General features: G+C 42.5%; 1 protein-coding gene across 1 annotated transcript in view; it reads right to left on the minus strand.

Moving 5' to 3' along the window:
- AP5M1 (adaptor related protein complex 5 subunit mu 1) overlaps positions 1-12,209 on the minus strand; it is a 59,792-nt gene that overhangs the window by 6,553 nt on the left and 41,030 nt on the right. Inside the window, exons 4-8 of the mRNA XM_089661143.1 lie at positions 11,377-11,604; positions 7,839-7,978; positions 4,726-4,811; positions 2,930-3,048; positions 1,383-1,479 (exon numbers count right to left, since the gene is read on the minus strand). Of these exons, the coding sequence (XP_089517269.1) occupies positions 1,383-1,479; positions 2,930-3,048; positions 4,726-4,811; positions 7,839-7,978; positions 11,377-11,604 (670 nt within the window). The remainder of the gene's footprint in view (positions 1-1,382; positions 1,480-2,929; positions 3,049-4,725; positions 4,812-7,838; positions 7,979-11,376; positions 11,605-12,209) is intronic.

Genomic DNA, 12,209 nt, shown 5'->3' on the forward strand with positions numbered 1-12,209 from the left:
CTGTTTTCTCTTTATCCAGTGGCTGATTTTCCCGTCTGAGGAGGGCTGCACCCCTGAAGCATTTCCTTTGGTTTTCGCTGTCCTGATACCCTTGGCTTTCCTTTTGGCTGTGCATATCCTGAGGCGCTGGAGAGTACATACGATATCCGGTTCGGTTGTTTTGGTTGCCGTTTTAAAGCATTTGCGATCATTTTAACTGAGCAGCCTATCATTTTCTGCACTTCTTTATGTTTTCTGCTCTCCAATCAACTTTTTAATCAAGGTACGCTGTTCTTCTGAACAATGTCTGGAACGACCCATTTTCCTCAGAATTTCAGAGAGAAATGCACTGTAACCAGCATGTACAACATTTGCTGCCTTCCTTTCTTAAATAAGGGCAATAATTGCCACCTGTTTTTCAAAGAATGAATGATCTCACTAATAGAACTCAACACTGCTATTATTTTGAACATGCCCCTTTCAATTAGTGATTCAATTACACAGAATCAGCAGCATGCATGTCATGACTGTTGAGTCTGTTGGATTTCTATTACTCTACTACACCTGCTAGTAAATTATTTGCCATATAGAAATATCATTTCTACCAAAAACAGTGATTGATCAGGTTAGTGATGTCTGACTGCTATTATTTTGAACACAACTGTATATTTGCTGGAACTTTCACACCCAAAACCTTATTGAATGGCTCCCTCTTAGGTTTCAGTTAGACAGAGCAAGGCAAAAGGCAGGCCAGTACTGCTGTACATTCACTTTAGCTAACCCAGAATCGTATAGGGATCTTCTATAAGTATTAACTGTTTATTTGTAAATTATATTGTATATATAGTAAAAAAACAAAAATTGTACATCTACTTCTACATTAAAGTGACTCTGTGAGGGGGTCAACAAAATAACACAGCCATTACCCTGAAAAGAAAGCAGCATTATACATACCCACTGGTTGGCCTATTAACAGGTCAAATAACAGGTTCCCCTGCTGGCTGCTGTGGTTTCCCCGCTGACCAGCAGAAAGTAAATCATTGCACTCTTGCTGACCGCTACAGTACACAACTGGGAAACACTACTCTATACACCCAGATGTGTGGAGCTGGATCAGCGCAGGAGGCTCTGCTACAGAGTAAAGTTTAGTAAGTGGACCAACAGACAGGTATGCATAAAGCTGCTTCCTTTTAAGGGTAGTGATTGTGTCATTTTGTTGATCCCCTGATGGGGTCACTTTAGCAGGCAGAGTGGCCTCAGGAACAAATTTCAGTTAATAGCAAGTAAGTTGAATTCATATTATTTGCTTTTTTACTGTAAAGTATGCAGTTTTACTGAACAATTCACATTAAGATCAAGAATAGAAACACAGAGCGCAATATAATAAGCCATAAGTCTCTTACATGTTATAATTTTTGGCTTTGCAGATGAAAAGACCTGGACAGAATGCTGGTCTGTGTAACATCCTGTGAGGCTGTAGTCAGGGATTCTAAAGAAAAGCTAAAATAATAAAATGGCAAAAAGAAGAGAATGGTGAAAACTGCAGGCCAATGCCATCATTGTTTTGTTATTTATAATAACATTTCTGCAAGATGATCCAATTTCTTCCCTCAAGCAGATTGCAGGCCTATGAGTTCTGCCAGAGATGCATTATCCATAAGACATGCTAAGCAGAAGCTTAGGACCCTGTGGATATCCAGAAGCCCAGCTACAACCCTTATGCTCCTGCAGCAAACCATGAGAGTAGCACAACTGGTCAAAGCTGGGTACCTGCCTATCACTTTACAAGTTAGAATGCACTTGTGGGCAACTGATATCTGATGGGGAGGACCATGCCAGCACAGACAATGACAATGAGACAGCTTCTCTGTGACTATTGAAGCCCATGTCAATGTCAGTCGAAGAGATTGGGAGTAAAGGGGTTAATTCCTGGACCGAAGTGCCATTCTTCCCTACTCTAACTCTTATGACTGTGGAAGGAATATTTGTTTGTAAGCTCCACTGGGACAGTGATTAATGAGAATTTTGAACAAAAGAAATGTAAAAAGAAAAACTAAAGAAAAAAAACAAACTTTACTGGACAGGTAGCTAAAATGTATCTGTATATTTAACACAGGACAATGCTTTAACTGACCCCTATGAGTAAGTCAGGATATGACAAAACACCTCAGAACGTGACGGTGCGGCGGACCAGAAGTGACGCAGATCCGTAACCGGAAGTGACGTGACGGCGTTCTGTCCGACAGTTCCGGAGGTGGTGAGAGCATCATGCAGTATCTGCTGGTCACAGAGACATACTATTTGGGCTTGTTTATGTTTTTAACATTGTAAGTGAAATACCTGGAGTAAATAAATCTATTTATCTTGGGTAATATACTATTGGAGCGGACTCTTTGTTCTTCTCTTTTCATGATATGGCGGAATGGAGTTTTGAATTATCCTGGCAATCAATCATTAAGTGGGCTGTCCTTGGAGGAACCTCCTGGTCACACTAGTGGATATCCTCTTGAGTATGCTATAATAAAGGTAATATCTGGTGAGTGCACACCCGAGTGGGGGCGCACGGTGGGCACTGCACAGGGTTATCTATACCTTAAAGTTTTTCATAACGTGAAGTTGTTTCATCACTGGACTTTAATATCTTTTTTACCTTTTATCACAGGACTATTTTTTATATTATTTATTATATATATTTTTTATGTCATGGGACTTTTATTTTGAGATATCAGAGTATGTGTTGTATTCATTAATTTTTAAACACATTTTTGTTTTTTGTTGTCACAGATATAATATTCTGGATATGTATTGATGAAGGATATATAATCCATGGGTGATGATAAGAGATTTATCACTAACATTTCAATTATAACACTGTGAAGTGTATGCACCACTTGTATTCACTAAATTGGTAGGAAACATATATTTTAATGCTTTAACAGTACCTACTTACTTTAACATAGGCAGTATTTCCAACGCAGACTGAGTCCACAGGGTCACTGGGATGCTGTTCTGAGCTGAATGTCACAGTTCCCGTAAGAGAAATTTCTAGCGATTTTGGAAACTTTTGCCCTGAAAAAGACATTAGCTGTGTCTTCATGTACATTTAAAGTTAATAACTTGCCCATGTTATACAGTCAGGTCCATAAATATTGGGACATCGACACAATTCTAACATTTTTGGCTCTATACACCACCACAATGGATTTGAAATGTTGTTTCAAGTTGTTTTCCGTGGTCTTCCGGGTCTTTTGGTGTTGCTGAGCTCACCGATGCGTTCCTTCTTTTTAAGAATGTTCCAAACAGTTGTTTTGGCCGCGCCTAATGTTTTTGCTATCTCTCTGATGGGTTTGTTTTGTTTTTTCAGCCTAATGATGGCTTGCTTCACTGATAGTGACAGCTCTTTGGATCTCATCTTGAGAGTTGACAGCAACAGATTCCAAATGCAAATAGCACACTTGAAATGAACTCTGGACCTTTTATCTGCTCATTGTAATTGGGATAATGAGGGAATAACACACACCTGGCCATGAAACAGCTGAGAAGCCAATTGTCCCATTACTTTTGGTCCCTTAACAAGTGGGAGGCACATATGCAAACTGTTGTAATTCCTACACCGTTCACCTGATTTGGATGTAAATACCCTCAAATTAAAGCTGACAGTCTGCAGTTAAAGCACATCTTGTTCGTTTCATTTCAAATCCATTGTGGTGGTGTATAGAGCCAAAAATGTTAGAATTGTGTTGATGTCCCAATATTTATGGACCTGACTGTATATTATTTAACATAATGAAGCCATCACACCGTGTTTTGCTGAAAAGATATTTAATTCCGCTTAGTTTTAGGCTGAAAGTGTACATGATATACAGGCTTGCGGAAAGGGCGGCAAGGAGTGCCAAATGCCTGGGACTCAGCCTCTCAGGGGATCGAAAGCTGGGAAGTAGCCTGCTGCTGGCACACGGTCTGTGGGAACCTAATATTCAAGCCTGCAGCTGAAGCAGTTTGCATATCTGCTTCCAGCAAAGCAAGTCACAGAATCTCCCAAAATGGCAACTGGGGCCCACAACTGCAGCTTTACGCTAAGTGTCTGTGGCTGCGGACTACAACTTATTGCTTCCCTACCCTGCCATCGGGGGGGGGGCCTGGGACTGCTCTTGATCTTAGTACCCCTGGATATAAACCATCCATCATGTAGGTCAATGGTTAACTTGTCTGACATTCACTGAACAGCAGGAAGGAGTTTAAGAAGAAAACAGGAACCTCTAAGGACATAATTCTGACAAATGAAAACCTGCAATCTTAAATGTATCTCCAATCTAATTTCACAAGCAACAGCAGGCAACTTCAGGTCTGCATGCATTGCCAATCCTTCTAAAGTGCCTCTGTTGCTGCTAAATATATAGTGCTTTAAATGCGAATACTATCTATAGTCCAGATATAGCCACTAGCACTGCTTGTATCAGAAATCCAGGTTAATGTTAAATAAACGAGAATATCATCAGTGTAAATAGCTAATGTCCATACTGGAGGAAGCATAACCCTTAGCCCCAAAGCATATATACCCCAGTCCAGCAGTCTACTGGTACCAGATATAAATGGACAGGGGCATGCCTGGTCCTGAGTATATTCCCAGCTACTATTGCACAATGTCCCCAACACAATCAAACACTGTGGAGACCTCTAGGACATATGCTGTTCCATGCAAATATATGGTTATAGTAACTGTTCAGGGGTTGTGTCAATACTTACCTATCACCCACACCAGATGACTTTTTTCCCTTGATAATTCAAGTTGTCCATGACTAGCTTTGTGTTCAAAATGCTTAATCTGGCCTCTATTATTAAAAACACCAAAAAGGAAATGAGCATTTAGTAGAAAAAAAGGAACTATGGAAATAATTTCCTTACACAGTTACATTGATGGCAGGCAATTTTGCATGATAAATAATACCAATAGTGGCATCAACCATTACTATAATTATTATTGTGACCACAACTGGTTAGTCAAGCTTTCCATAGATGGATTGAAATTTGGCTGGTTCAGCAGGGGCCAGCTGAATTTCGATCCATCTATGGGCAGGCTGGTGCATTGAAGTCAAAATATTGAGCGACTTCAGTACAATCAGCCTGTTGAGTTTTTTTTTTGTATGGTTACTACTGGAGGCTATAGCCACCAGCTGTGATCATTGTATTCTAACAGTGGGGAAATCTTCTGCTGTCAGAATACAATAGTGCAGCGGGAGGGATTACCCTCATCATCAACAATGACTGTGCTCATGGGGGAATCAACCAATTTTCTTTCCTTTAGCCCATAATTGAAAGAAAGAAAATTGCATATGGCCAGGCTTAATGTTCAAATATTTTTTTGGGGTATTCTGAAAAAAATGAAGGAAGTGAAACAGACCCGTGGTAACCAAACAACTTTAGCTTCCAGTAAACTATAGAAAATAAGGCATACTACAAAATCAACACCTGTGCACTTTTCTTCCCACAGTTATTGTGAACAATTCCCCAACACTTTATGTGATTAAAATATTAAAAAATGATGACTTGCATAAGATGACATAGATAGCAAACATCCATTATCTGGTTGTTTAGGTGCAAGATTTCCAGTCTGATGTAAACAAACAAAGCAGCCGGTCAGCGCAGTGCTTGCAAAAATGGCTACCTTTAGTGGTACATTAAAGAGGACCTGAAATAAGTTAATATTTCAAAAGCTATTGTAAGCATCTACTAATGTTAACTGTGCCTAAGCAGTACCTGCCTAGAAGACGGAAAGATCAAAACTAAAATTAGAAACTAGTAATTGACTAAAAGAATAGTGGTTGCATGAAATAGGCTTCAAGCAACAGTAGTGAATTAATCAACTAAATAAATGTAAACATGTTTGGGATAAACATAGCTCTATACTCAGATGTTTAATTTGTGTTTTTTTTACTTGTTTGTCTTAGGTTAAAATAGGCAGAGTTTATGGACATCACTTTTCTATGTTTATATAGAAATTTCTCTGGAAATTCTATGAAAAATAAACGTGCCTTTCCTGGCACGTGACTGTGCCTACAGCTTCATAGCTGTTGCGTAAAAGGCTTAGTTGTCTCTGGGTGCTAGTCTCAGGAGATTTGGTGTCAATACTGTTCTGCCAACTGTTCTCCTTCCTGAAGAGGAATCTGTACCTGAGGACCTGCACTACATGTATCTTCCTGCTTATGCTTAATGTATTCTGTGGATCTGTGCTTTCTTCACCTCTACCACTGCTTCTTAAATATCCCCCCACCAGTCTTTGGATCACCAGTCATTAGTCAGGCAGCTCTGCTATGAAGAAGTAAAATTCTGTTCTTCTAACGCAGGGGTGCTCAATCTGTGGCCCTCGGAGCCCTCTGATGTGGTTCTTGACCTCAAACCAAGGCAGAGCGTGCCCAGGGTTTACAACTCATTGATTGTGATCTGGGCTTGCTGACCTGCCATCTTAGAGCATCAGAGTGCATCGAACTGGCGCTGGCAGCCACGTAGGGAGTAGGAGCTGCATAAACCAATTTTTCTTCTGTAGTACCAGTTCCTGTCCCAGGCAGAGTGATACCAAGTGCACTTCATCTGGAAGCTTTCTAGCAGACTAGAGAGTGATTCCAGCAGAAGCTGGAAGAGGAAAAGAAGCTCAGTGTAATAAACACATACACTGTACTTTTGCAATGGACACATTATCACCTATAAAAAGGTTAACAACTATTAGGCTGCTTTCACACTGATCCGCGGGTGCAGCACAGTGCACCTGCGGGTTAACTGCACTGAGCCATAGACTTCTAATATATCCTGCGGGTTTGGTGCGCTTTCAGAAAGTGCACCACACCCGCAAGATCTAATAGAAGTCTATGGCAAAGCGTTTCTACCCTGCGAGAAAGCTGCAGATGCACCAGCTGTACTCACAGTGCAGGTAAACTGCAGTGCATACGTGTGAAAGCAGACTTAATAGAGGCTCAGGACAGTAAGGGCTCATTTACATTTGCGGTTTGGAGGGAGATAAAACCCCATAGTTGAAACATGTTTTTAACTGATGTAGCATCAGGGTTTCAATGGTTACCCCACCCCATGCTCCAGGGGGCCCGTGCTGCCTCCCTGTTGCATTCTGTTTTACAGTTGGGCAGGAGGGGCGACGTGGGTGGCATATACAGGAACCAATCCTCTCTATTTTCGTCTTGCAACCGCTGAAATCTGGCTTAACCTCCTCTCCCACCTGCTGGCATTCAGTGGATGCAGGAGGAAATGTTTGTCTTGCTATCCAAAATAAAAAAATGTGAAATTCTGAACCATTTCATTGTGGCACGCAATTGGTTACCAAATCACTTAAGTGGCCCTTGCACTTCAAATGGTTGAGCACCCTTGCTCTAACAGGATGACTGCCTCCACACAGAGAAGTAATGGCAAGTCAACAATGGAGAAAAGATCAGCTGCAGAGACATCACATACAACATTGTTGAATTGTACTTTGCCCTCTTCTTCCATTTGTAAACTGCAGAGCCACTGCATTAAAGATTCTCTTTAATAAGGGCTTTTGATTGTGGGAAGGACTACCATTGCATGACAGGAATTCCAACATGCTGGAAAATGTCTTTTGACTAGCCGATATCAGTTTCCTTTTCCATAGAGAAAAAGGAGATGAATACTTCACCACAGATACACTATATCTATTTGTTGGCTGAATTCAACATGGCTGGTCTTGTGTACACAGGCAACGGTCTCATTGATTGTTGCTTCGCAGAGACACGTGGCTGTCTATGGACCCCATAACAAGGTCATAGCTCTATAAGAAACATTATACCTGAGGTTCTAATTGACATACATACAAAGGAAAAACTGCAATATCTTACTTGTTGAAAAATGGGATCTTAGCTTCGCAGTAATCAAATACATTTCTTATACTCTCATGAAGCTTCAGTTTAACTGCAATCTGTACCTGGTGCCCCTCTTCAGTCATCTGATAGAAACCCAATATTGGAGGCACTGGCACCTAAAATCCAAAAAAGCAAAAAGTTTGGATATGTGAATACCTCTGAACTTTTATCTAAGCATACAGTATAGGGAGTAAAAAGGCTAAAGCATATTCTAGGCTAGCCTTCGAAATTTCCACTTGCCCGCTCACATTGGGAGAGTGGAAATAAGGTGGGGGTGAGCAGCACGTGGACTAAGGGTGTCTGGGAGGGGCGAAGACAAGCACCGATCTCCTCCTTCTATCCACTGCACCAATAGGAAACTGGGCACTGAGGAGCACACAGTGGAGTGGGGGGGGTTAGGGAGCAGGAAAGAAACGGAATGATCAGGTATGATCTTTGCAGCGGTGACAAGCAGCGATCTCCTGTATGGCTTTCAATGAAGAAGCTGGAAGCTGATTCTCCCCCTCTCCCTCCCGCAGCTTTCAGCTGCTTCATTGAAGTGGGGAGGAGAAGGATAGAGAGGCTGGATCTACTCTGCCTCCCCCTGTGCCCGCCCACATTCCAGTCCATGCAGCTTCAGAGGATTTGTGGGCGGGAAGTTAAAAACAGCAGCCAACAGTTCTGATGCTTCTGAACTAGCATGTGAGTCTGACCTACCTTCCTTCCACCCAACCACCCCTTCCTTACTTCCACCCACCCCTCCCTTCCTATCACCCACCCACCCCTTCCTTCCTTCCACCAACTCCTTCCTTCCTTCCACCCACCCCTCCCTTCCCTCCGATCCTTCCTTAAACCTCTCCCTTCCTTTCTTCCACCCTTCCTTCCTCCCACCCACTCTTCCTTCCACTCACCCTCCCACCCTTCATTCAACCCCTCCCTTCCTTCCACCCACCCCTCCCTTTCCTCCGACCCTTCCTTGCACCCCTCCCTTTCATCATTACACCCACCCCTGCCTTCCACCCACTACATTCTTCCACCCCTTCCTTCCACCTCTCCCTTCATTCCTTCCAGTCACCCTTCCGTTCCTTCCTTCCACTCCTCCCATCCTTCCTTCCTTCTACCCCTCCATCCCTTTCTTCTTTCCCTCCCTCCCTTCCTTCCACTCCTCCCTTCCTATCGACCCTCCCTCCCTTCCTCCACCCCTCCCTTTTTTCCCTTCCTTCCTCCCCTCCCTCCCTTCCATTTCCTTTCTTCCCTTTCTTCATTGTGCATAAAACATTTAACAGTGCCATTTCATAACATAATTTACGAGGGCGTGTTTTGGGGTGGAATTTGGGGCAGGAAGATTAGAGGTTGGGTGGGCCAACTGGTGGCGAGTAACTCTTAAGTCCTGGCTAGTAGCTCAGGACTTGAAATTTTGAGCCCTGTTCAAGATATAAAAGATACAAATGAATGCAGTTCTGTATTCATTATTCACATTATTAAATGTGGGGAGCATAGCCAAGCTGGGCATGTGAGCAGACATAACTCATGGAGGTCCGACCACTGATCCCATTATTATTCTTCTCTTCAAGCCTTTTCTGAATACTGACTGATGGTCACCTCTGAAAAAGTCAGCAAAATGACTTACCACAAGAAAGAACATTCTTGTTCCTCCAACAAACAAGAAGTTGCCTCAGCAGGAACAGGTCCCTATCCACCTAAACACCTTGAACAGGCCAAAGATGAACTGCCGCAAAGCTGGAGAAGTTTGTTAGGACTGGCTGAGGACTCCTTTACTACAGAGCCCACTGCAATTTGTTCATGGACACACTGCAATAAGGAAGATGCCTAGATGGAGTGCCATGAGAGCACCAACTGTGGTGAATTCTACTATCTGACATCTGGGCTTCCTCTAACCTAATCAAAATTTTCTAATGCTGACAACTACCTTACAATTAAAAAGGTCTGACTTGACGTACATAAATGTGGTGATGCACTAGAAAAAAGAAAGTATCATATGAATGAAGTGAAAGAAGAGGCAAGACCTCCAAATAATGCAGTATGCATGTCGTCCTTTGAAAGCCATATGGGTGATCTTAAGGAACAACGACCACTCCCTTATTTTAGAAATGTTAAAAACACTTACTAAAACTACTAAAAACAGACTCTACCATAACAAATGAACAAAAGCAAGATACCAGGTAAGTGTGATGTAAAAACAATTGCCCTTTATTATGCTGACTTAAATGGAGAAAACCTGTGTATAGCTCTGATGGCCAGGGTGGTGTGCAGACAGACCGATGACAACTGCAGGGCACAGGAAGAGACATGCTTGTGGATGGAACCGGCGGCGTATCTCCTCTCACCCCCACCAACAGACAGAGGATAGTGACAGGTGCTGGTGATGGGGCCCCTCCACTTGTCATTCACCAGCACTTGTCACTATCTTCTATCGGTTGACAGGAGGGGAGATATGCCGAAGGGTTCCATCCATGAGAGGGTCTCTGCCTGTGCGCCCTGCAGCCGTCTTCGGTCCATCCACACTGGAGAGATATGTGTCTGCACACCACCCTGGCCACCAGAGCTGTAAACAGGTTTTCTCCATGTAAGTGAGCATAATAAAGTGTAATTGTTTTTACTTCACAATTACCCGACACCCTGCTTTTGTTCCATTGAATGTACATGAGGGATTCCCCAGATTTGACTGGAGATCTGCTTTAACTACAGACAATTAAAGAGTTTTATTTTTGCTGAACATCCGATTTGGTAAAATAGGACAGTGTGCCTCATGTACATGTCTCCAACAAAAGTAGTGTCTGTGTTGCTTTTTACATTGAAACTGCTTCCTTTTGTATTTCTAGGGGAGCTTGGAAAATGAACTGTAAAGTTTGACTTTCTGCCAAAAACAACATAGAAAGCCCCCGCACCCTATTACACTGATCACCTGTATCCCTCCTGCACCTGTCTTACCCTGATCACTTGTGTAACCCCACACTTCTATTACATTGATCACTTATGTTCCTGTGTACCCCACTTACATTGATCACCTGTACACCTACACCTCATTCCATTGATCACCTGTGTATTCCCGCACCCCCATTACACTAATTACCTGTGTCCCCCCACACCGTTATTACACTGATCACCTCTGCCCCCAGCACCCCACCTACACTAAATACATGATCCCACCTGCACCCTTATGACACTGTTCACCTGTCTCCCCCCTTCTTATACTGATATCACAATCCCCCCTATACTCTAGGAGCACATGGGTTTTTATGGAGCTGTTGCTGATGTCAGACCACGACCCATGTAAAACAGGTCCATGACCCAAGTTGGGTTGCAATCCATAGGTTAAGAAACTAGGTAATAAAGAAAGGGTTGTTGCCTAAAGCAACCAAATAATCCCACACTGTATTTTGCTAGCAAACATTGGAAAATGACAGGAAGAATTTCATTGGTTGCAGTAGACCAGTATCTTGGAATAAAAATGCTAAAAACACATTTAAAGATAAAGCACAATATACAGCAAAATAAACTCAATTTGGCTTACCTGTGACGTGTAGTAGCACAACTGGAACCGATCAAAGGGTGGAATGAATGGAAATTTGTATGGCCCATTGAATGCCGAGTCATCAGTAGCCGCCACGCTGCTCGAGATCAGCATGGAAGAGTCAATGGAAGTCACACAGGGATGTACCAGAATATCCTGAAGAGGGGAGCCGTTAGCAGGAAGATTCAAGCCGACGATTACATTTTGGCTGATTGTTTCCAAATTACACTTTGGAAAGAAAAAAAAAATGATGACGTTAATTAGATCTGTTTAAATGCTCGAACTCAGGCTTTTAATCCGTACGTCCACTTACCCAGCACAAGCCTCCAATGACCCCCTGCAGGACATGTGCATTAAATCAATCAAGTGTACCTTTTGCATAATAAAATATAATAATAATGATTTACATAGGTCCGTACATGCTAATAAGTCCTTGAGCCACTTTAGGTTGACTGCAATCAAAGAGTCATTATTTTAGGTAGTTCTGAATAAGTTGGTCCCTTGGAGCTAATGTTGCTTGTACAAAGATAAACAAAAGAGAGAGCGGCAGGAGAAGAGCTGAAATGACTCGGGCTCCTGCCATGTTCATTGACCACCACCTGCATAAACATCTGCCTGCCCTTCACTAGCTCCACATTTGACTGCCCACTGCAACGCTTCTCTGAATGCAGTTAATAAATTTCAACTACAGGCAAACTGTGTAAACAGGTTACAGCTAAAGATTCCTGGCAGCATTAGAGAATGCGCTGGAAAATGACTTACATCGTTTTGACAGCTATTTTATGGCATGCTGTATGCAAGCTTTGAACGGCCCGAAGAACAAGGCCTGTGGG

Source organism: Staurois parvus, unplaced genomic scaffold (assembly GCF_062004578.1).
Source record: "Staurois parvus isolate SC_StPar_1 unplaced genomic scaffold, SC_StPar_1.0 ptg001316l, whole genome shotgun sequence".
Lineage (NCBI taxonomy): Eukaryota > Metazoa > Chordata > Amphibia > Anura > Ranidae > Staurois > Staurois parvus.